Below are 26,602 nucleotides of genomic sequence, written 5' to 3' on the forward strand. Positions count from 1 at the left end.
ATGAAGTCCCCAATAAGATGTCATTTGTAATCCTCAACTTGTTTCCCTTGATGGCGTGAGCAAAAACAATCCAATTGTTCTATGCCGACAACTGAAAACGATGCACTTCATCAAAAAGCGCAACCAGCATTTGTTGCGCTGAAGATTATTTCAATGACCAAGTGTAAACGATTCATCTCTCAGCAAAAAGACAAATCTGGAAGCGTCCGCAAACCATCTGGTCGCGTGCAGCTGCGACGCGGCCAAGATTTTGGCAATGCCGCTGGGGCTTGAATGTAATAACAATGAACTTGGATCATAGAACAGACTGAGTAAGAATCAGGTGTTGGATAGAGAACATGCGCGGAATATTAATGTTCAATCGTTGGATTAGCAAATTAGTTTGTAGTGACAGTACGGTATTGCAGTTTGGAATGAAACAGAACGCAAATGGCGATCGATGAAACGGCCTCGTTTTTCGTAAACTACCACGTACTTAGACGATTCGGTCGACCGTGGTAATTTCCTTCTATTCCCACATTGCTCCTCTCTCTCTCTCGCAAACAAACTCACACTTGCATTGTGGCAAATAGCCTCCCATAAATCTCCCTCACACACAAATCTCATCTCGGGGAAATGCAAGCCTCCTATTAAAAGAGGAACCAATGTCAGATGAATATCAGATGAATTTGCCCTATGAATAAAATTCCGAGGCCCCGGGTGATTATTACCTCGGGTTTATCAGGAAACTGCCATATTACTCTGTTTTATATCTTACGAGAGCCAACGACTAGACGCCGGTCTTGGCCTGAAGTCCGGCTACGAAACGCCTGACGAACTTGAAGCCAGTGCCAAGAGTGCAACGTAAATCATCCGTGCGCGTTTACGTCTAATTTGCGCGTGCTAGCTCCCGGGGATTCCGCTCAATACGTATCGATATTCATCCGAGGAAGAGGAAAACATTGGATTCCGTGCACATGGCGAGGTACAGTACATCTTCCTGTCTAGAGGCGCAGCAGAGTGTACCAAAGGATAGAGTACATTTATTCACACATTCTGCCCTCTCCTATATAGAAGCTTTACTTGTGCACTGAAGTGAAGGTGAACACAAGCGCATCTGTTAGCTCTAAAGACAACTGTATTCATAATACATATGCAGTCGCTTTCCAGCTGGGATTGCAAATTCGCGCTAACATATGGCTGCGACTTGACATTTCCTCTGCGTGTGTACTCTGGCCGACTCCCTCGGAAATGTCAATGCACACGGACCCGCGCTAAACGTGTTAACGGACGCATGAAAGAAAACGCATCCACTTGGTTACCGCCAACACCTAGAGAAACTTTACATCTATGTTAGAATTATGTTTAAAGACTGCTGTACTATCATCCTTTTAATGGATAACCATAGACTTCATTATCAGTTGACGGACGCGGGGCTCGGGCCGATCTGTACGGTGCTATTTTAAAAAACTTAAAATTCAAATATTTCCAAATCCAAAGCTGCTAATGACCTAAAACCAAAACAGGCACATACAGTGGTATGAAAAAGTATTTACCTGAACCTTTTGGAATTTCTCACATTTCTGCATTAAATCACCATCAAATGTGATCTGATCTTTGTTAATCACACAGATGAAAATACAGTGTCTGCTTCAACTAAAACCACATACACTCTAAAAAATGATTCATGAGGCTAGTTGGTATGACTTGAAAACAGGAGCTTTTTTAACATAAAAATGACTTTTTTTTTTTACTATTCATTGTTTTATTAAGTTGGTAACTTCTTTTATGGAGTTAATCAAAATTAAATATTAAGAAAGACGTATTAACTTAAAAGTATATTGTTTTTGAATAAGCTTTTCTGCTTTCACGTAACAAAGGGAAAGATTAAGTGAGTGAAATTTAATTTCTATTCCATTATTAAGTTGGTGCAACTTCCTAAATTCCCATCACATGTGCATATTACCACGGGAAAAGAATTGGCCATTTTCTGCCTTACAATATTTGCAGTTTGAAAGAAAATGAAAACAGATTTCATTGCCATACATCAAGCAGCATACTCAAAAAATTACAAAAATGTTTACCACATTTAAATAAATGATCTTAAAACAGGAGTTACTTTTCAATCACCCTATATTGTTTGTACATTTGCAAACATTTTGTTGTACACTTGTTTTGCACTGTGTGTTGTTGTGCCATATCTGGGTATCAAAGTACTGGAAGTACACTTTTCGTTTATACCTGCACCTGAAGTGAACTGTTGACAATGTTTAGGATGTTTATATTGGTTTTGCTCTGCACTTTTATTTTGTCCATTCTTTTGAGTTTTTAAATATATATTTTTTTCCAAATAAAACTGGAGTTTCCATGTCCAATTTATTTTAGAAAAACAAGTTACTCTTAGGCAGCATGGTGGCTGAGTGGTTAGCACATCCGCCTCACAGTTCTGAGATCAAGGGTTCAATCCTTCATTTGTGGAGTTTACATGTTCTCCCCGTGCCTGCGTAGGTTCCCGCCGGGAACTCCGGTTTCCGGCTGATTGAGCACTCTAAATTGTCCGTAGGTATGAATGGTTGTATGTCTCCTTGTGCCCTGCGATTGGCTGGCAACCAGTTCAGGGTGTCCCCTGCCTACTGCCCATAGTTAGCTGAGATAGGCTCCAGCACCTCCGCGACCCTCGTGAGGAAAAAGCGGCATGGAAAATGAATGAGTTACTCTTACTCAATAAATTTAAGTACCATTTTGCATCAACTTTTGAGTTGAGAAATTAAAATGAAGGAGTTATAGCAACCTAAATGAAGTAGTTTTATTTCTTATTAATGCTAAAACTTGGACTTAAAAATTGAGTTGGTTCTACACAATAAAGCTTGTGGAGGACAATAAATAATGATGGTTCAACTATACTAATTGAGTTAGTCCAGTTATAAAATTTATAAGGGAAGTACTTAATCATTGCTTAGTTGAATTTACTTAAAAAAATAAATGCAAATTGTTACAACAATTTTTTAAAGTAGAGCCAGTGGATTTTTTTTTAGAGTGTAAACATTTATACAGTGGGGAGAACAAGTATTTGATACATTGCTGATTTTGCTGGTTTTCCCACTTGCAAGCCATGTAGAGGTCTGTAATTTGTATCATAAGTTCTCTTCAACTGTGAGGGACGGAATCTAATACAAAAATCCAGAAAATCACATTGTAAATAATATTTTTAACATTTTAAAGAATAAATTTCTATTTAACTGCATGAAATAAGTATTTGATACATTACCAACTAGTAAATATTTTGGCTCTTAGTTCTTTTTTAAGAACCCCTCCTGTTCTCCACTCATTACCGGAAGTAACTGCACCTGTTTTAACTTGTTACCTGCATAAAAGACACCTGTTCACATGCTCAAACAAACAAACTCCAACCTTTCCACAATGGCCAAGACCAAAGAGCTGTGTAAGGACATCAGGGATAAAATAATAGACCTGCACAAGGCTGGGGTGGGCTACAGGAAAATAAGCAAGCAGCTTGGTGAGAAGGTAACAACTGTTGGAGCGATTATTAGAAAATGGAAGAAGTTCAAGTTGACGGTCACTCTGCCTCGTTCTGGGGCTCCATGCAAGATCTCACCTCGTGGGGCATAACTGATCATGAGGAAGCTGAGGGATCAGCCCAGAACTACACGGCAGGACTTGGTCAATGACCTGAAGAGAGCTGGAACCACAGTCTCGAAGAAAACCATTGGAAACACATTACGCCGTCATGGATTAAAATCCTACAGTGCACCCAAGGTCCCGCTGCTGAAGCCAGTGCATGTCCAGACACGTCTGAAATTTGCCATTGACCATCTGGATGATCCAGAGGAGCAATGGGAGAAGGTCATGTGGTCGGATGAGACCAAAATTGAACTTTTTGGTCTAAACTCGGCTCGTCGTGTTTGGAGGAAAAAGAAGGATGACAACCCCAAGAACACCATCCCAACCGTGAAACATGGAGCAGGAAACATCATTTTTTTTGGGCTGCTTCTCTGCCAAGGGTACAGGACGACTGCACCGTATTGAGGGGAGGATGGATGGGGCTATGTATCGCCAGATCTTGACTGACAACCTCCTTCCTTCAGTGAGAGCCCTGAAGATGGTTCGTGGCTGGGTCTTCCACCATGACAAGGACCCAAAGCACACAGCCAAGGCAACTAAAGAGTGGCTCCAGAAGAAGCATCTTAAGGTCCTGGAGTGGCCTAGCCAGTCACCAGATCTGAACCCGATAGAAAATCTATGAAGGGACCTGAAAGTCCGTGTTGCCCGGCAGCAGCCCCGAAACCTGAAGGCTCTGGAGAAGATCTGCATGGAGGAGTGGGCCAGAATCCCTGCTGCAGTGTGTGCAAACCTTGTCAAGGACGACAGGAAACGTTTGGTATCTGTAATAGCAAACAAAGGTTTCTGTACCAAATATTAAGTTCGATTTTTGTGATGTATCAAATATTTATTTCATGCAATTAAATGCAAATTTATTATTTAAAAATCATACAACGTGATTTTTTGTTTTTTTTGTATTAGATTCTGTCCCTCACATTTGAAGAGAACTTATGATACAAATTACAGACCTCTACATGCTTTGCAAGTGGGAAAACCAGCAAAATCAGCAGTGTATCAAATACTTGTTCTCCCCACTGTAGGTTTTCACATGTTAATGAGGACAGCATGCAAACAATGACAGAAGGGGGAAATTAAGTAAGTGAGCCCTCAGCCTAAGGAGACTTAAAGAGCATACGACAGGAGAAAAAAAGTCTTAAATTGCATTATTATGTGAATTACAATCATATTTTGAGACGATTCGACTATATACAACAATTTAGCAAAGTGCAGATGATGAGAAATTACTCTTTTAATCTGCCGGTTAGCCATGCCTACCATTATGGGGCTCAAGCGTCCCCAACAGGTGGATGACGTCAGCGGGAGACTGGGCTCATCGGTTTTACTATACAGCCCATTGAGGGGGAATTATTCAGAACGAGGAAAACGCGATGAAGAGAGCCACAAAATGTCATTGTTTCAGTCTCTCTACTCCAATATTTTTACAGGATATTCTTTTTATCCAAGTATTTTTCCCCAATAGCTAAATAAATGGCTTGAGAAGGACCAGTCAGCCCGTCGAGGGTGAACTATTCACAACGAGGAAAACGTGACGAAGAGATCCGCAAAATGTCACTGTTTCTGTCTCTTTACTTCAATATTTTTACAGGATATTCTTTTTATCCAAGTATTTTCCCTAACTGCTAAATAAATGGCATGGTCATGACAAATAACAGTCTTGTGCTAAATGGAATATGAAATCATAAAAATGCACTTATTCAGGACGACATGGCAAAATTACTCCATAATGGTCAAAACTGTCGACTTCACCTTTACTGTTGCACCTCCCGAACGATATTTTATGACACCTAAATCGGACATATGTCATTTCCCTTCCCCGGCTTCGGAGAATGTAAACAAACCAAGAGGCGTGACAGCTAGCCGACATGCTAACCCGAACCGAGTGATGTTTCAAAGTCTTCGAAGCGGAAAATCACACATAACTAGCCCGGATTATTTGACATGACGACTGGGTTGTCGATTGTCTTTGTGGATCGGCAAACCGCCCGGCGGAAAGCAATTTACAGCTCGTTCCCCGGAGTAGGGCTGCTGCAGTTGTTGTGCAGCTAACGTGCAGCTAATGTGCACGAGGAGAGCTTTTTACATGCTATCAATGATCAAACGTAACTAGTCCTTTATTTAAAGAAAGTTTGTAGTGTTTACTTTATATTCGCTGTATTCGTATTTGACATAATACAAAACAAGATGTTTACCCACTTCCTCGTAAGTCCAATGGTCCCACAGTAGTAGGGCTTGTTTTGGCCAATATCCACGGTGAATGGGAACCTTTTGAAACTCCAAAAAGGCGCACACGCCTCTCCGTCATACAGCACGATTTTTCTGCAGCCGTTTGGCTGGCGTGATGCGAAAAATAAACGTATCAATCCGAAAAATCAGCTGAATCCTTAGTCCTCATACACAACAGTACGACTTTGTAGTGAAGAGGACGCCTTCACCCGTACACGTCACAGCGCGCTCCTCCTCAATGCAAGACCGAAGCCGGAAGTCACTCATTTTCATGGCGCGGGATTAAAAAAACTAAATAAATATAGCGATCTCTTCCACACACATCCAAGCGGTCCATATCATTCAGGAGCATAAAATACCACGTGTATTATGAAATAAACATGCTTTTTCGTGTCACATGCACTTTAAAGAGCAATTGAAACCAATTTTTAGCAAGCATTTTAAGTCAGGTGTGTGCCTAATAACTGATGAGTGGTTTAAAGCGGGAGTACGGGGTACCGAGCCCCTTGGTAAGGGCTGTTCGGTCCCTGTACGACCAGTATCTGAGTTTGGTCCGAATTGCCGGCAGTTAGTCGAATTAATATTAAATATTTAAATATGTAAACATTTCAAGCCAAAGTTACGGTATTGCGTAATTCAACATGGCGGCCGTCACAAAACAAAAAGTGTTTTAAGTATAAAATTCTTGTAAATAAATGCTTAAATCACAAAATTTCTATCGACATGAAGGTAAAACAGTCTAGATTCTTGGTTAAAAGCAAATAACTGGCAGTTATCGTTCATTTTACGTAAATATTTCAAACCAAAGTTACGGTATTGTGTAATCCAACATGGCGGCCGTCACGAAACAAAGAGATTTACATGTAAAAAAATTCTTGTAAATATATGCTAAAAATGGAATTTCTATAAATATGAATGTAAAACAGTCTTGATTCTTGGTTAAAAGCAAAAAAAAAAAAGAAGAAAAAAAAAGCGGTTATCGTTCATTTTACGTAAATATTTCATCCAAAAGTTATTGTATTGTGTAATCCAACATGGAGGCCGTCACGAAATACAGAGTGTTAAAAATGGAAAATTCTTGTAAATGAATGCTTTAATTGCGGAATTTCTATAGATATGAATGTAAAACAGTATCATTTTATGTCAATATTTCAAGCCAAAATTACGGTATTGTGTAATCCAACATGGCGGCCGTCAAGGGAAAAAAGCCTTTTTCAGTGTAAAAGTCTTGTAAATAAATTCTTAAATCTCAGAATTTCTATAAGTATGAACATAAAATGGTATAGATTCTTGGTTAAAAGCAAAAATGGGCAGTTATCGTTTATTTTACATAAATATTTCAAGCCAAAGTTACGGTATTGTCTAATCCAACATGGCGTCCGTCACGAAACAAAGAGATTTATAAGTTAAAAATTATTGTAAAAAAATGCTTAAATCGCGGAATTTCTATAAATATGAACGTAAAACAGTCTATATTTTTGGCCAAAAGCAAAAAAAAACATGCAGTTCTTGTTCATTTTACTTAAATATTTCAAGCCAAAGTTGCACGAATTTTATCCATTGCTGTTTTTCACAACATTTCAAAGCGTATACATGGTTCTATTTAACATAATAATTACCTCTAATCCTCGACCAGATCACTCTTGAGACACTCCGTTCTGCTTGTATGCAGTAAAACCGTCGTCCTATTTCCACCTTAATCCGGCGTTCGAATGCAGCGTGTGTTTGAGTTTATTACAGAGTAAGCCAACTCAACGTTCTGCCTGGGTCGGCCCCCTGCGGGAAGGCATGTCCCAATGTCTCTCTTGTCAACTGATGGTGGAGTCTATGGGATAACCCTTATTACGTCTCCTTCGTGAATATTCATCAGCAGGTTAGCAATAAGCAACAGGCTAATCAGCGGTGGGAAATGGCTCGTTACGTGCCTGGAGCGCCAGAAATGTATGTTCGCACGGCGATCCAGACATCAAAAACACATCAAGGCTATCTTTTTCAATGTCATCTGATTTGAAGGCTGGTTCTCAAGAGGCTACATTACAGCAGATACGCTATGCAGCACTGCAAACTTACGACCTCGGGGAAGAAGCGCGCTAATTTGTCTCTGATACAAAGAACTTGTCTTGTAACAGAGGTTATGCCATTGGCTTGCTTTATGGGGGCCATCTTTCTAATTGGATTCCGGTCTCCTGTATCTGGTGGTAAACAGATCTTCTATAAGGCGTGCTGTGCAAGTATCTGAGCATGGATTCCTTCAATGTCTATTTTTAGTTGCAAATCTACTGAGGGTCTCGCTGTCTGGATGGGAAAGAAACAGCAGGATCAGATTTTCTCTTGAACGCAAATCATAAAAGGGCCCATAACTGCCAGGAATATTGACTGGTGGAGGAACCTGCTTTTCTGAAGCTCAACAAGAATGGGCACTTTTATGACTCGGTCCTAATCCTTTTTATCGCGCTGTAAGTTAAAAATGTCTGCGGCTACTTCGCCGTCCCAATAACGTGCATTAATTCCCGCCTCTGTCTGGTGCTTCGTTTCGTTTCAGACTCGCAGACGCCATCGGGAGAGAGGGCTCGTGAGGCTTAAGGCGTGCCAAACAAGAGTGGAAACAAGCTGGAAACGCACAGATGGAGCAGTCATGTATTGTAGCGAACATGGATTTTTGGTAGCTTAACACACATGAGCGAGCTGGTTGACTAAATGCAAAAAAAGTAGGAAAAAAAAACATAAAGGATCTCAAAAAAGCAGATGGTTGTCTCATTTTTATCGGAAGTTCTGTGTGTGAGCAAGTGTCCATTATTTCTTGTGTTTGCAATTGGGGGATTATGTGATCAAGTTAAAATTTGATTTTATGTTAAAAGTTACAGCTTTAACTCAGGGGATTAATGTTAATGCTGTAACTTTGACGGCGTTAAGGTAAATGTTCATACACATTCAGAATATACAGTAATATATACAGCTGTATGAAAAAGTATCTGCACCTTTTGTAATTTCTCACATTTCTGCATATAATCACAGTCAAATGGGATTTGACCTTTGTCAGAGTCACAAAGATGTAAAAACTGTGTCTGCTTTAACTAAAACCAACCAAACATTCATAGGTTTTCATATCTTAATGAGGATAGCATGCAAACAATGACAGAAGGGGGAAAATAGGTAAGTGAACTTCTTCCTAAGGAGACTTAAAAGCAATTGAAACCAATTTTTACCAAACAATTTAAGTCAGTTGTGTGCCCGATCACTGATGAGTGCTTTAAAGCTGCCCTGCCCACTATAAAACACACACCTGGTAAGAATGGTCTTGATGAAAAGCATTGTCAGATGTGCATCATGGCTTGCTTCTCTCCCAAGGAGTGGGCGTCCAACAAAGATGATGCCAAGAGTTCAGCGCAGAATACTCAGAGAGGTAAAAATTAACCCTAGACTGTCTGCTAAAGACTTACAGAAATCAGTGGCACAGCCCAATATCTGTTCAAGGAAGGAATCCACAGAGGAAGTCATTGCTGTGTAGAAAAAAAGACCCATTGTTGCTCGTTTAATGTTCGCAAAAAGGCACGTGGACCCTCCACAGAAGTTTTGGTAAAATATTTTGTGGACTGATGAAAACAAAGTTGAATTGTTTGGGAGTAACACACAACCTCATGTGTGGAGGAAAATGGAAACGGCTCATAAACATCAACATTTCATCCCCACATTGAAGCATGGTGGAGGGTGCATCATGATTTGGGGCTGTTTTGCTGCCTAATGGCCTGGACAACTTGCAGTCATTAATGGAAGAATGAATTCAAAAGTTTATCAGGATGTTTTGCAGGAAAACCTGAGGCCGTCTGTCAGACAGTTAAAGCTAAAACGAAGATGGATGCTGCAAGAAGACAATGATCCAAAACAAAGATGTAAATCAACTTCAGAATTATTTCAGAAGAACAAAATACACGTTCTAGGGTGGCCAAGTCAAAGTCCAGACTTGAACCCCATTGAGATACTGTGGCATGACGTAAAGACAGCGATTCATGACAGACATCCCAGGAATCTGACTGAACTACAGCAGTTTTGTAGAGAAGAATGGGCCAAAATTAGTCTTCAGATCAATGTGCCAGACCGACCTACAGCTACAGTTGTCTGGTTGAAGTAATTGCTGCCGGTGGGGGTGGGGGGGGGGCAATAATTACAATAATAACGTCTTTATTTGCATACTGTCCTCATTAAAATATGAAAACCTAGAAATGTTTGGGTGGTTTTAGTTAAAGCAGCTTATTCATCTGTGTGAGTTTGACAAAGATCAGATCACATTTGATGGTGATTTTATGCAGAACTGTGAGAAATTCCAAAAGGTTCAGATATCGTAACTTCTGTGTGGGAGCATAGGCCCATTATTTCATGTGTTTGCAACTGGGGGATTATGTGAACAAGTCAAAATTTGATATAATGTTGAAAATTACAGTTTTAAAACAGGAGATTAATGTTAAAGCTGTAACTTTGACAGCGTTAAGGTAAATACGCTTCTAAATACGTTTCTGCTAAAACAGGCAGACCCTGACTGCAATCATCTGATTACACTTGTAAGTACCAGATTGGTGCATAGGTGTTGTCTTGTTTTGTTGGAATAAAATCCTGCACCCACTGCGGCCCTATGTGGAATAGTTTAAAGACCACTGGTCTAGACTATCTATATCTACAGTGGTATGAAAACGTGTCTGTACCTTTTGGAATTTCTCACATTTCTGCATAAAATCACCATCAAATCTTTGTCAAAATCACACAGATGAAAAACCTGCTTTCACCAAAACCACCCAAACATTTATAGGTTTACATATTTTAATGAGGATAGTATGCAAACAATGACAGAAGGGGGGAAATAAAGACACATGTAACTGCAGATCAGTCTGTAACATTGATCAGAACTAATCTTGGCCCATTCTTCTCAATAAAACTGCTGTAGTTCATTCAAATTCCTGGGATGTCTGGCATGAATTGCTGTCACAGCATTTCAATGGGGTTCAAGTCTGGACTTTGACTTGGCCACTCCAGAATGTGTATTTTGTTCTTCTGAAACCATTCTGAAGTTGATTTACTTCTGTGTTTTGGATCATTGTCTTCTTGCAGCATCCATCCGCTTTTTAGCTTCAACTGTCTGACAGACGGCCTCAGGTTTTCCTGCAAAACATCCTGATAAACTTTTAAATCCATACTTCCATTAATGATTGCAATTTCTCCAGGCCCTGAGGCAGCAAAACAGCCCCAAATGATGATGCTCCCTCCACAAAATATGATGCTTCACCGTGGGGATGAGGTGTTGATGTTGGTGAGCTGTTCCAATTTTCCCCCACACATGACCTGTGTTACTCCCAAACAATTCAACTTTGTTTTCATCAGTCCACAAAATATTTTACCAAAACTTCTGTGGAGTGTTCAAGTGCCTTTAAAAGAGCAACAATGTTTTTTAAGACAGCAATGGCTTTCTCTGTGGAGTCCTCCCATGAACACAATTCTTGGCCATAGTTTTACATACAGTTGATGTGTGAGATATTGGACAGTACCAGTGATTTCTGTAAGTCTATAGAAGACACTCTAGGGTTCTTTTTTACCTCTGTGAGTATTCTGCTCTGAACTCTTGGTGTCATCTTTTGTGGACGGCCACTCCTTGGGAGAGAAGCAAGAGTGCCAAACTCTCTCCAGTTGTAGACAACTTCTCTGACTGTTGATTGATGAACATCCAGACTTTTACAGATGTTTTTTGTATCCTTTCCCAGCTTTATACAAATCAACAACACTTGATCCCTGGTCTTAAGACAGCTCTTTTGGGCCATTATGAACATCAGACAATGCTTCTCATCATGACATTTCTTACTAGTGCTGCAACGATTAATCGATTAACTCGAGTATTCGATTAGAAAAAGATATTCGAATTATATTTTGTTGCTTTGAGTATTTGTTTAATTAATGTAATCGTTGTAATGGTTTATTTTGAAAGTGTTAACATTTAGTTTATTGATTAGGGTGGATACATTGCCCTCTGGTCTGCCTCATTTCACATGGCTGAATCCAACTGCTCCCTGTTAAGACCAACATAAACTAAGTTTTTGTTTGGGCTAATGTTTTATAATGCATTCGTAATGTAATTTATATGTATATTTAGCTGTTTTTTTTTTGTGGGAATATGAGTCTGAACCACTTGTTGAGAGGACTGGGAAAAAAACGTTAGCATTTCATAGCATTTAAGTTAGCGGACTTTTGCTATGTAAGTTAACCAATTGTTCTTTTGTTGTACATAGATCCTCATTTATTTATTTTTTTATACAGTTTGAGGCTCAGCTCAGGTATTTTTAATTTTTCATGTTCCTTATCCGATTACTCGATTATTCGAACTAACTAGTTCATCGATTAATCGACTACTAAAATAATTGATAGCTGCAGCCCTATTTCTTACCAGGTGTGTGTTTTATAGTGGGCAGGGCAGCTTTAAACCACTCATCAGTTTTTGGGAACACACCTGACTTAAAATGTTTTGTAAAAATTGGTTTCAATTACTCTTTAAGTCGCCTTAGGCAGAGGGTTCACTTACTTATTTTTCCCTCATTTTCTGTCATTGTTTGCATGCTATCCTCATTAACATATGAAAACCTATAAATATTTGGCAGGTTTTAGTTAAAGCACACAGTTTTTCTCATCTGTGTGATTTTGACAAAGATCAGATCACATTTGATTGTGATTTTATGCTTGCCTGGCACGGCCAGACTGTTCTCCCTGTATTTTTCAAACACTGAGAGTATAGTCTGGGAACCAGCCCATTAACGGCCTCTCGAGCAGGTACAAAATCAATCGACAAATCAGATTCGTTTATTTGCGTGACGTGTTCTTAACGAGCAACGTCACTCTTGCGCGTCGGAAGTCGTCTCCACAACAACACAGATGGTGAACAGGAGAGCCGAGAATATGTTCCAATCCACGGTAAAATCAGTTTTAAATTACCAAAAACACATTGACACGAGTCATTGACAACAGTCTGTCTCGCGCTAGCCATGTTGAATAAACTCTGCTCTCCTCGTATGTTTACTTCTGCGCGCAAGTCCCTCGTCCTGCCCTTGTCGTTTTACTAACGTCACGTCTGCCCGTCGCTGATTGGTCGACTCCGCTGTCTGTTTGCTGTGGCTTGCTCCGCCCTGGAAATTGTATCCGCTGAATGGTAGCCAGACTCAATAGCTGGAACAGCGGTGAGTCTGGTGTACCAGGCAAATTTTATGCTAAAATGTGAGACATTCGAAAAGGTTCAGATACCGTACTTTTTCATACAACTGTATGTATACACTGTCTCTATATATAACACTCTCTCACTCTCTACACATCTATATATATATATATATATATATATATATATATATATATACACAACTTTACTACCTTTCTGCCTCCACAAGGACCAACGGTGCAGGATGGAAGGCCTCCGAGGAATGGGTAGGCTTGTGATAGTGGCGGCGGTGGTGTCAAGGGGGTCGTCAATGCTCTCGTTAGTGCAAGAATGTGGAGGGAGAGTCCTGTCGCGTCATAGAGCCTGGGGAAGAGAAGCCACATATAGAAAGTGATGCTTTGCTGGTCTAAATTTCAACACTTTTCCCACGACCACTTTCTGTTTCTTGTTCGTTAATGAAATACAATAAAGACGCGTGGCAGTCCGACTTGGAAGCAGAAATGTTGATAAAATAACAACATATAATGTAATCAGCATTGGGTTGTTTTTCTCCAGCAGTGCAGCTGTATTATTAGACTGGCTTATCAAAGTGTCACATTTAACCGTCTTCAAAAGTGTTGTGAACCCAGAAGAAAAATGGTTATGGGAGTTAGAGAAGGGAATTAAAGGCCTAACTCAAGAGACCAAGCACATGTCGCAGTGGGCGCTAACAACCGAGCTAGCAATATGACATTTCGCTAAAGTCACCAGCTGTCGGTTACTCTCTTCCTTATGAAATCAATGATCAGTTTGGGTTTGAAACATTGCTCTTTTCCGCTGTTTCACTAGCCAGGAGATACTTCTCACTTAGTACATCAATCCAAATGCTTCCTCGCTGAAAAACATGAGGACGCAGCACTTTTTTATTCCTCGTGCATCTCCCTCTTGCCCCTTACTAACGCTCTAATATCTTCCCCAAGTCCCCAAAATGGACGGCGAGGTATGCTGACTTGGCTCCCTCCAAAAGGAAGCTTGAAACTGAATGCTTAGCGGCAAGGGGGTCTTCGTCTTCTTCTCACTGCATGTCTAGGGTGGCCTAGCAGCTGTCTTCTTCTTGGTGATTCTGTTCAAATGGATGTGCCCGGAATGCCCAGAGGGATCAATTACAGAGGCTGGTACCGACCCAGAACCTATGCGGAAAGGGATTCCGTCAAGACCGACTTGAGCTTGTTCCGTAGAGAGACAAAGATGCAGATGATGGGAAAAGGGCAGCAACATTTAGCGTTTAATATCCTCATCGTCTTGTGTAAATGTTCTTTAGTAAGGATATTAAGATCGATGCGTGTATTTTCTGTAATGAGAGTCTTAGAAAATGAAAACTGTTGGACGACAGTTTCAACTCGCTCATGTTTTTCTACAAGAAGTCGGTGTCTGTTGAATATCCAACTAATTCAAAGCTTAAGAAACTCTTACAACATAAATGACTCGATTCATTTACTATAATTTCGGACTATAAGGCGCCACCCATCAAATTTGACATGAAAACGACATTTGTTCATAGATTAGCAGCACTGGACTAAGTGAAGTTGCAGCTGTCCTTACTGTATTATAGGATATTTACTCCAAAAGATTTTAAATGGTAACACTTTGACAGCGGCATCATACGACTGTCATAAGACCAAATGAACCACCATGAAGCTTTGAACCGATTAGCTGCAAAGCTTCATGCTTCAAGAAGCTTCGTTTGGCCATTAATGCTCTCTTGGGGGATGCAGTCAACCTCTGCTGTCAACACTGTTGTCATCTGAGGGAATCTGACCTTTTAGCCACATTGCTGGAATCACGCCAGCCGAACTGCCGGACCCGGGCCGGCAAAAATCAGACAACTCGGCCAAAAGGCCAAACTCCGCATGTTCACCTTAGTATTAACACCTTGTACTGACTCTATTTTGGAAGCTGGAAAAAGGCCTCGAAGCACAAGTTGACAATTTATTCAGGTCAACAGCGATCATACAGCACAGAGGAACCCAGGTGATGATCCAAAGTCCGCTAGCTTAAATGGCATGAAATCCTAACTTTTTTTTTTTTTTTTTTTTTTAAACAATGCTCAAGACCAGAGGTGTCCAAACTTTTAGCAAAGGGGGCCAGATTTGGTGAGGTAAAAATGTGGGGGGCCGACCTTGACTCACGTCCTTTACGTAGTACAATATATTTAAGAAAATTTTAGCAATCCATTATGTGTGTCACATTTGCTTTATTATTATTTTTTTTAAATTAATAATTTCAACAATCTCGCAACCATCCTATGTGGTGTTCTCTTTCGACTCTCGGGCTCTTGCGAAATACTGCTGCTGAAAAATTAAACGAGCTTCAAGTTGCTTCAATTTCTCGCTACATATCTTCCTTGTAATCTTGTCATACATGTCAGCGTGTCTTGTTTGGTAATGTCGCCTCACATTGAACTCTAAAAAACAGCAACTGTCTCTTTGCAATTGAGGCAGACACAGTTGTTGCGTATTTTAGTGAAGAAATAGTTCAATTTCCATCTATCCTTGAAGCTTCGGCCGTCGCAGTCAACTGTCTTTTTTGTTGTTGATTGACACCATTTAAGAAAATTGGGAGTAAAAGGTCACACGGGGTAATGTTGCTTAGAGTGCTGCTGCCTTTTAGTGGGTAAATGAGGAGCAGCATTTAGTTTGTACGCTACCTCATATGCATGTGGGTTTACTGCTGACCAATTTATTAAGTCAGTGGGCGGGCCAGACGTTATTGATTTTATGACAGAGGCTGGGGGCTGGATGAAATTTGACCATGGGCCGCATTTGGCCCCCGGGCCGGACTTTGGACATGTCTGCTCTAGAAAACTGATTCAAACACATTTTCCTACAAATAAAGGCTAAATACACCCATAAACTAAATTACGAATGCATAAAAAAAACATTAGCTCAAACAAAAAAATTAGCTTATGTTGGTCTAAACAGGGAGCAGCTGGATTCAGCCATTTGAAATGAGTTATATCATATTCACTGTTGCCAGTGTACCCACCCAAATCAATAAAGCTCAATGCAAACACTTTCAAAACAAAGCATTAAAACGCCACTCTAATTAAACAAATACCTGAATCTTTTTCTAAAGGAATTACTCGAGTTAATCGTTGCAGTACTAGTGACCATAAAACAAAAATACAACAGAACGTGAGGTAATATGATGTGTTGGTGGTTCCATATTGAAGGAATCTGACCTTTGAGCCAGATTGCCGGAATCACGCCAGCCGAACCGCCAGACTTGCGCTGGCGCAGTGCCAACAACCCGAGCCGACGGCACACCGACAACCCGGCAAAAAGGCCAAACTCCGCGCGTTCACCTTAGTCTTAACCCCTTGTACTGACTCCATTTTGAAAACTGGAAAAAGGCTGGAAAAAGGAAGTTACTGTTGTCAGGGTGACGAGGGTTGTGGATTGTGCCACCTCAGCGTCAAAGGGGCTCTTCAAGTCTTATCGGTTGGATATCGGGCGTTCTCTGGTGTTCCTTGTGTTGGGACAGGGCGTCCCGCCATTTGTCCTGGACTGTCCAGAAGAACTGATTACGAGAGTTGGTGGTGGAGACATGGGCTTGTTAGCGTCAATTTTGCTCAGTCAGTTGCATGACGCACACATTGGGCTTCCGTGATAAGAAGGCGTCATGTATCTCTTATGCCCTGTATTGTGCTTGTTTTCCTTAAAGTATGGTATAAGTGCTATTTATTTTATATTGGGTTTGTTAGGGTAATACAAACAGTCAAACAGTAAATACGAGAAACAATACTATTCCCTGATTGATTGTAATAAGTGTGTTAGAGTAATACAAACAGTTGATGGGTAAATACGAGAAAAGATACTATTTCCTGATTGACCATATTAAGTGTGTTAGAATAATGCAAACAGTTAGACGATGCCTATGAATAAAGGTACTCTCTCCTTCACATCCAACATGCCTTCTAGCATGCATTGCAGCGCTACAGGTGTAAATAACAATCAAACTTCATGTTCTGTGCTAATTGTACCTTCAGTTACTGTTCTAGTTGTTTCATGAATTGCTAGTTATGGTATTTGGTAAAACATTATTTGACATTGGTGCCATAAGACTTATTACACAATCATAATTATGACAAGACAATGTCATGAGCATTAATGAATGCTTATAACAGATGTTATTTAGTGTTGATGTAGTTGACGTTGAAGTTATGACGCCGCTGTCCAATAAAGTGTTACCTATTAACCCAAACAAATTAACAAATAAGCCGCACTGGACTATAGGCCGCAGCTGTCCTCATTATATTAAAGGGCATTTACAACATAATACAGTGGGGCAAATAAGTATTTAGTCAACCACCAATTGTGCAAGTTCTCCTACTTGAAAAGATTAGAGACCTGTATTTGTCAACAGGTAAACCTCAACATGAGAGACAGAATGAGGAAAAAAAAAACAGAAAATCACATTGTTTGATTTTTAAAGAATTTATTTACAAATTAGAGTGGAAAATAAGTATTTGGTCACCTACAAACAAGCAAGCTTTCTGGCTGTCAAAGAGGTCGAACTTCTTCTAACGAGGCTCCACTCGTTACCTGTATTAATGGCACCTGTTTTAACTCATTATCGGTATGAAAGACACCAGTCCACAAACTCAGTGAGTCTCACTCCAAACTCCACTATGACCAAGACCAATGAGGTGTCGAAGGACACCAGAGACAAAATTGTAGACCTGCACCAGGCTGGGAAGACTGAGTCTGCAATAGGTAAAACGCTTGGTGTAAAGAAATCAACTGTGGGAGCAATTATTAGAAAATGGAAGACATACAAGACCACTGATAATCTCCCTCGATCTGGGGCTCCATGCAAGATCTCACCTCGTGGCGTCAAAATGATAACATGAACGGTAAGCAAAAATCCTAGAACCATACGGGGGGACCTAGTGAATGACCTACAGAGAGCTGGGACCACAGTAACACAGTCCACTATCAGTAACACAATGCGCCGCCAGGGACTCAAATCCTGCACTGTCAGACGTGTCCCCCTGCTGAAGCCAGTACACGTCCAGGCCCGTCTGTGGTTCGCTAGAGAGCATTTGGATGATCCAGAAGAGGACTGGGAGAATGTGTTATGGTCAGATGAAACCAAAATAGAACGTTTTGGTAGAAACACAGGGTCTCGTGTTCGGAGGAGAAAGAATACTGAATTGCATCCGAAGAACACCATACCCACTGTGAAGCATGGGGGTGGAACCATCATGCTTCGGGGCTGTTTTTCTGCAAAGGGACCAGAAGAAATGATCTGTGTAAAAGAAAGAATAAATGGGGCCATGTATTGAGAGATTTTGAGTGAAAATTCCATTAGCAAGGGCATTGAAGATGAGACGTGGCTGGGTCTTTCAGCATGACATTGATCCCAAACACACAGTCAGGCCAACAAAGGAGTGGCTTCGTAAGAAGCACTACAAGGTCCTGGAGTGGCCTAGCCAGTCTCCAGATGTAAACCCCATAGAAAATCTGTGGAGGGAGTTGAAAGTCCGTGTTGCCCAACGACAGGCCCAAAACATCACTGCTCTAGAGGAGATCTGTATGGAAGAATGGACCAAAATACCAGCAACAGTGTGTGCAAAGCTAGTGATGAGTTACAGAAAACATTTGGCCTCCGTTATTGCCAGCAAAGGGTACATAGCAAAGTATTGAGATGAACTATTGGTATTGACCAAATACTTACTGTATTTCCCACCATGATTTGCAAATAAATTCTTTAAAAATCAAACAATGTGACTTTCAGTTTTTTTTTCCACATTCTGTCTCTCATGGTTGAGGTTTCACAGGCTTCTCTAATATTTTCAAGTGGAGAACTTGCACAATTAGTGGTTGACTAAATACTTATTTGCCCCACTGTATATTAACCGGTAACACTTTATTTCACAGCGGCTTCATACGACTGTCATAAGACCAAATGAACCAACATGAAACTTTGAACCAATTAACTGCAATGCTTCATTGCTTCAAAAAACTTCATTTGGGGGAGACAGTCAACCTCTGCTGCCAACTGCTGTCAACACTGTTGTCGTCCAACATGCCGCCGATCATGCATTGCAGCGCTATAGATGTAAATAACAATCAAAATTCATGTTCTGTACTAATTGTTCCTTCAGTTACTGTTCTAGTTGTTTCATTAATTGCTAGTTATGGTATTTGGTAAAACTTTATTTGACATTGGCGCCATAAGACTATCATTAGACAATCATAATTATGACATGACACTGTCATGAGCATTAATAAATGCTTATAACAGATGTCATTTTGTGTTGACATAGTTGACGTTATAGTTATGACGCCACTGTCAAATAAGGTGTTACCTATTAACCCAAATTTATCAACAAATAAGTCGTACAGGACTATAAGCTGCAGCTGTCCTCACTGTATTATGGGATATTTACACAAAAATATATTAACCGGTAACACTTTATTTCACAGCGGCTTCATACGACTGTCTTAAGACCAAATGAACCACGGTGAAGTTTTTAACCAATTAGCTGCAAAGCTTCATTGCTTCTAGAAGCTTCATTTGGCCATCAATGCTCCCTTGGGGGAGACAGTCAACCTCTGCTGCCACCTGCTGGACATGAATGGAGCTAGTGACATAATTTGTTGGATGACACTTAATGACATCTGTTTTAGGGATTCACTAATGACCATGATAGTGTCATATCATAATTATGACCTTCTTATGACAGTCCTATGACGCCACTGTCAAATAAAGCATTATGTAGTAACCCAAATAAGTCAACAAATATGCTACACTGGACTATAAGGCGCAGTATTCAAAATGAGGGGAAAAAGTAACGTTTTATAATCCGAAAATTACGGTACAAAATGCCCTCATGGTTTTGAATCTCTTACTTACCGAGCAACTAATTCTAGCTAGATGATAATTAAAGTCAATTCCGAATACTTCCTCTACTTTCCACCTGTCTTTCTGATTGTTTGCCTGATTAGGCTGTCACAAAAACCCGCCGGATCACCCGGGGTGATTTTGCTTTTTCGCCTTTAATGGCGCAGTCGCTTTGCTGAGCACCCGGCATCGCCGCCTCACAGCAGAGACGGAGAAACAGAGAGACGGGAAGCTTGTTGTGCCATTTCATCTGCCAGTCTAAAATGGAGGGAGTGGAGGACGCGACGGCGAGCATCCTTCTCTAGGGAGAAGACGACGACAGAGATTACGTTCGGCAGAATAGACTGCTCCGGAAATGCGGCGAAGGCATTTGACTGTGGTAACTCTACGATATTTCCATCATTAAGTACCAGAGAGGATAGAGAGTAAGGGTGGTGAAGGAATTAACATCTTTTCCTGTATTTACTGTTAGACATATTGTATTACTCTAACACACCCAATACAAAGTAAGTAGCATTTAAATCATAGTTTAAGTAAACAAGTAGAAAATATTTGAAGTTTGAGTAGTTGGACCTGGAGTGATTGTAATTTGCAGCGCCAAGACAAAGGGCAGATAAGGGCGATAACAACTACAGGATGCCTGCTTACTATGGAAATCCAACGCGCGCCATGCAGCTGACTGAGTAATATTAACGCTTTTGAGCGAAACAAGCAGGGGATGGCCAAGACATCTACAAGGCCCGCGTCTGGACCACCAAATCCCACCATCAGCTATTCTGGTAACCAGCAATGGACAGTCCAGAACAATGAAAGGACACCCTCTCCTCCCACAAGGAACATCTGATAACGGACGAACCCGTTGGACACTCAGCACGCACATGGCCCTGAGGCTGGCAAAATGGATTTTGCCATGTGGCATTTTTTTCCCATGTGGCAAAAACTGATTCCCCCATGTAGCAAAATGTATTTTGACAAGTGGTATTTTTTGGTATGTGACAAAATTGGATTTTTTTAATGTGACATTTTTGGAGCATGTGGCCACACATGTTTTTTGGCCATTTAATATGAATGGAAAATTTGGACGTGCATAGCCGTCAATGGCATGGCCTTACTTGTGTGCCAGTTGATTGTCAATATGCTTTAATGTAAAGTGTATGGTCAAAAATCACAACATGTTTTTCTGCCATTTAATATGAATGAAAATTTGGACATGCATAGCAGTCAATGGCATGGCCTTACTTGGGTTCCAGTTGATTGTCAATACGATTCAATGTAAAGTTTATGGTCAAAAATCACAACCACGCGTATTTCTGCTATTCAAAATGAATGGAAATTTTGGACATTCATAGCCGTACATGGCATAGCCTTATGTGGGTGCCAGTTGAATTTCAATGCACTGTAATGGTAGGTGTATAGTCAAAAGTCACAGCCACACGTTTTTCTGCCATTTATAATCAATGAAAAATTTGGACGTGCATAGCTGTCAATGCCATGGACGTGCATGACCTGCAAAAATGCCATATACCAAAAAAAAAAAAAAAAAAAAAAAAAATGCCACATACCTAAAAAAAAAAAAAAGAACCACATATGAAAATCCATTTTGCCACATGGCAAAAAAAAATGCCACATGGAAAAATCCATTTTGCCATACGGCATAGACTACCAATTTAATGTCAATGGGCCGTCATGGTAAATGGTCAAAAATCCAAAGGACCTATGTTTTCTTGCCATTGAAATGAATGGAAAATTTGGACATACATGACTGTCAACGGCATCCCGTTAGAAATGAATAGGCAAGTTTTTGGCAAATTTTTGAGTTTTTGGCATATTCTTTTATGTTCTGCTGTATTAAGTTTTATGCCCCTTTCCGTCCTGGAATTTTTGATGTGTAATTTGGTCAAAAATTGTTGGACCAGATACATTGAATTTTTATTTATTTTATTTTTTTCTCCTCAAAAAACGTTTTTTTGGGGGGGTTATTCAAAAAAAAAAAAAAAATCACCCAAAAATTCCAGTCATTTTGACATTCAAACATCAGTCCATTAAACCGTTTGGGCTGTGCAAACACATATTACAGCGAAATGGGCTAAATATACTGTACCTATAAACTAAATTACAATTACATTAAATAAAACATTAGCTCAAACAAAAACTTAGCTTATGTTGGTCTTAACAGGGAGCAGCTGGATTCAGCCATGTGAAATGAGTTAGGTCATATTCACGGTTGTCACATGACGGCATTGTAGCCACACAAATAAATAAAACTAAATGCAAATACTTTCAAAACAAAAAATTAAAACGCCACTTTAATCCAACGAATACTCGAATCAGCAAAATTCAATTTGAATCTTTTTTCTAATCGATTAATCATAGCAACACTAAAAATCATTATCACGTCTTTATTGACGGGCCCGACACAGGGCTTTCGAAGCAGATTTGGACCAAGATAAATGCGCGGGGAAAGAGTTGGGAGAGAGAAACAACACAGAATCTATTTTTAAACACTGGATGTGTGTCAATGTTTATGTTCGGGGGAGATGCAGGAAAATGTTTGGTCGCAACGGCCGTGTTTGAAATGCACCGAAGAGGTCGGCCGGGTCGCGCTCCAACAGAAAAACAAGAAAATAACTCGCAAACATTTGAGCAACACACGCAAACCGCTTCCTGACATTTGTTGAAAATAGCCCTTTATGGGGCTGAGTCAGATTGACTTGGCTTGGTCATACGACCCCCCCAGGGGATGAGCCTGCTTGTCTGCATTGATGTTTTCACACAAACACCTGACGGACAGGTCGGACATGCTCACTGGACTGTGCGCAAGCTGCAGTTGTCCTCTGGCAATGTCCAGGTATAGGGGCAGTGGAGGCTTATACTTGGAAAAGCCCGAGGGTGAAGGGCATTCGGTCAAAGTAAATGGAGTAAACGGTTTTGCTGTTGCGTGTTATTTTAGCAAAGACCTTGCTCTTGTCTTCCTTATTGTGAATTTACATGAGTAAATCTACAAGCCCACGTCTGCAACACCAAATCCCACAATAAGCTCTTCAGGACAGTCCAGAACAAATGGCGGGACCTCTTGTACTACCACAACACCCGATAACAAAAGGATTCTTTGTTTGAGTTTGATAGCTCAGCGCCTCTCAGACGGTGAGGCTCCCACCTCACTTGCCTCAGTAACCATGACCATGATGAAATCTGCAACAGAAGAACACCGAAACACATCCTTCTTCCTGCCCACAGCCCGCCCCGCGAGAGCCTTTAAAAAGACTGAATGTTTAACTAATCGTTGTCATTGTTCTCGGGAATCTTTTGTTGACTTGTGATATGGTGACCCTGGAACCCGTCTGCCTCCTTGCCTGGGTCTGTTGCTGTTCTGCCTTGCCGTTTGATCGCTGTAGACTTGAAGAAATTGACAACTTGAAAAAAAAAATGTGTGGCCACATACACCAAAACTGCCACATGGCGAAATCAATTTTGCCACAAACCAAAAAATGCCACATGTCAAAATACATTTTGCCACATGTCAAAAAAATGCCACATGGCAAACAATGCCACGTGGCAAAAGAATGACACATGGCAAAATCCATTTTGCCACATGGCAAAAAAAAAAAAAACACATGGCAAAATCAATTTTGCCACAAGAGGAAAAAAGAAATGCCACATGGCATTTAAAAAAAAAAAAAAAAAAAAAAAAAAAACATGGAAAAATCAATTGCACATGGCAAAAAAAAATGCCACATGGCAAAATCAACTTTGCCAAAATGGCAAAAAATGCCCCATGGCAAACAATAGGCAGTATGGCAAAATCCAATTTGCCACACGGCAAAAAAAATGCCACATGGCAAAATCAATTTTGCCACATGGCGAAAAAAAAATGACACATGGAAAGCTCAATTTTGCCACATGGCAAAAAAAAAAAAAAAAAAGCCACATTGCAAAATCCATTTAGCCACATGGCAAAAAAATGCCACATGGCAAAATCAATTTTGCCAACATGGCAACAAAATGCCACATGGCAAAAAGAAAGCAATCTATCTAAAAGGTCAGATTCCTTCAATATAAAACGGCCAACACATCATATTTACCTCACGCTCTGTTGTATTTTTGTTTTCATGGTTATCATGAGTGCTGCAACGATTAATCAATTAACTCAAGTAATTTGATTAGAAAAAAGATTTGAATTAAATTTTGCTGCTTCGTGTATTCGTTTAATTAGAATGGCATTGTAATGGTTTGTTTTGAAAGTGTTTGCATTTTTATTGATTTGGGTGGGTACACTTCCCAACTCATTTCACATGTCTGAAACCAGCTGCTCCCTGTTAAGGCCAACATAAGCTAGGTTTTTGTTTGAGCTCATGTTTTTTTTAATGCATTCGTAATTTAGTTTAGGGGTATATTTAGCCGTTTTTTGTGGAAATATGTGTTTGAACCAGTTGTCAAAAGCATTGTTAAAAAAAAAAAAAAAAAGTTAGCATTTTATAGCATTTAAGCTAGCGGACTTTTGTAAGTTAGCCAATTGTTCTTTTGTTGTACTCATTTATTCATTTTTTATACAGTTTGAGGCTCAGCTCAGGTATTTTATTTTTCGATGTTCCTGATTCGATTAGTCGGACAAACTAGTTAATCGATTAATCGATTACTAAAATAATCGATAGCTGCAGCCTTAATAAATATCTCAAAAACTATAGCGGCACAAACGAAACATTTTACAACACAAACGTAGCACAAACGACTGACACCATTTGTAGCCATTTTTAATCAAAATGAAGAATTGCTCATATCCAAAAAACGATAGAAGCACAAACAAAATTTTCAATAAATTTGCATCTGATGAGGGGCCAACTTCACGGAGATTGTGACACACATTCATATTTGGAAAGGAATTTTAAACAGTCATCCATGACCGCCTGCTGCCAACAACTAGAATCCTTGAGAGTGAAAGCTGCTTAAACATGCACGCTAACTGGGACAGATGAGCGAGCGTGGTCGTCCGGCCGTTTGACAAGCTGTCGCCGGGCTTATAGTCGCCAATGAGCCAAGCAGGAAATACCTGTCATCTTGAGGGGATGACTGACGTCCTTGAGCGGGATGTGAAAGCTACAAGTGGGCCAAAAAACGTGGGGAGAGCGAGAACCAAAAGTAGTATTTGCCATGTGCCAAAATGGATTTTGCCACGTGACATTATTTTTTTTGCCATTTGGCAAAATGGATTTTGCCACGTGGCTATATTTTATTGCAATGTGGCATTTTTTTGCCATGTGTTATTTTTTTGCTATGTGGCAAAATTGATTTAGCCATGTGACATTATTTTTTGCCATGAGGCACAATTGATTTTGCCATGTGACATTTTTTTTTGCCACGTGGTATTTTTTTTGCAATGTGGCAAAATGGATTTTGCCATGTTGCAGTTTTTTTTACCATGTGGCAAAATGGATTTTGCCGTGTGGCATTTTTTGTCATGTGGCAAAATTTATTTTGCCATGTGGCATTTTTTTGCCATGTTGCAAAATGGATTTTGCCATGAGACATTTTTTTTTGGGGCATGTGGCAAAATAGATTTTGCCATGTGACATTTTTTTCTGCCATGTTGCCAAATGGATTTTGCCATGTGGCAATTTTTCTTGGCCATGTGGCATTTGTTTTGCCATGTGGCAAAATTGATTTTGCTATGTGGCATTTTTTCTTGCCATGTGGCAAAATGTATCTTCACATGCGGCAATTTTTATTAGTATGTGGCAAAATGGATTTTGGTTTGTGGCATTTTTTTTTTGTGGTATGTAGCAGTTTTTTGAGATTATATGGCATTTTTGCAGGCCATGCATGTCCACGCCATTGTCGGCTTTAAATAGCAGAAAACGTGTGGCTGTGATTTTTGACCATACACTTACCATTACAGCCCACTGACATTCAACTGGCACCCAAGTAAGGCTATGCCATTGATGGCTGTGCACATCCAAATTTTCTATTCATATTAAATGGCAGAAAAACATGTGGCTGTGATATTTGACCATACACTTACGATTACAGCCCATTTACAATCAAATGGCACTAAAGTCAGGCTACGCCACTGACGGCTGAGCACGTCCAAATTTTCCATTCATTTTGAATGGCAGAAAAAGGTGTGGTTGTGATTTTGACCATACACTTTACATTACAGCGCATCCATTTTGCCACATACAAAAAAAAAAAAAAAAAAAAAAAAAGTCAAAATACATTTTGCTTCATGGCAAAAGAAATGCCACATGGCAAAATCAAATTTGCCACATGGCAAAAAAAAAAAAAAATGCCACATGGCAGAATCAATTTTGCCACATGGCAAAAAAAAAAATGCCACTGTCAAAATACATTTTGCCTCATGGCAAAAAAAAAAAAAAAAAAATACCACATGGCAAAATCAATTTTGCCAGAAGGTAAAAAAAATGCCACATGGCAGAATCAATTAATGCCACTGTCAAAATACATTTTGCCTCATGGCAAAAAAAAAAAAAAAAAAAAAAAAATCATGGCAAAATCAATTTTGCTACATGGCTAAAAAAATGCCACATGGAAAAATCAATTTTGCCACATGGTCAAATATAATGCCACAAGGCAAAAAAAATAATGCCACATGGCAAAATCCATTTTGCCACATGGCAAAAAATGCCACATAGCAAAATCAATTCTGCCACCTGGCAAAAATAAAATGCCATA

General features: G+C 40.0%; 1 protein-coding gene across 2 annotated transcripts in view; it reads right to left on the reverse strand.

Annotated features, from left to right (window-relative positions):
• Positions 1-26,602, reverse strand: part of tafa5a (TAFA chemokine like family member 5a) — a 356,950-nt gene that overhangs the window by 5,552 nt on the left and 324,796 nt on the right. For both annotated transcript variants that reach the window (XM_057854974.1, XM_057854975.1), the window contains exon 4: positions 13,240-13,390. In XM_057854974.1, the coding sequence (XP_057710957.1) occupies positions 13,382-13,390 (9 nt within the window). In that variant the 3' untranslated portion in view covers positions 13,240-13,381. The remainder of the gene's footprint in view (positions 1-13,239; positions 13,391-26,602) is intronic.

Source organism: Corythoichthys intestinalis, chromosome 13 (genome assembly GCF_030265065.1).
Source record: "Corythoichthys intestinalis isolate RoL2023-P3 chromosome 13, ASM3026506v1, whole genome shotgun sequence".
NCBI lineage: Eukaryota > Metazoa > Chordata > Actinopteri > Syngnathiformes > Syngnathidae > Corythoichthys > Corythoichthys intestinalis.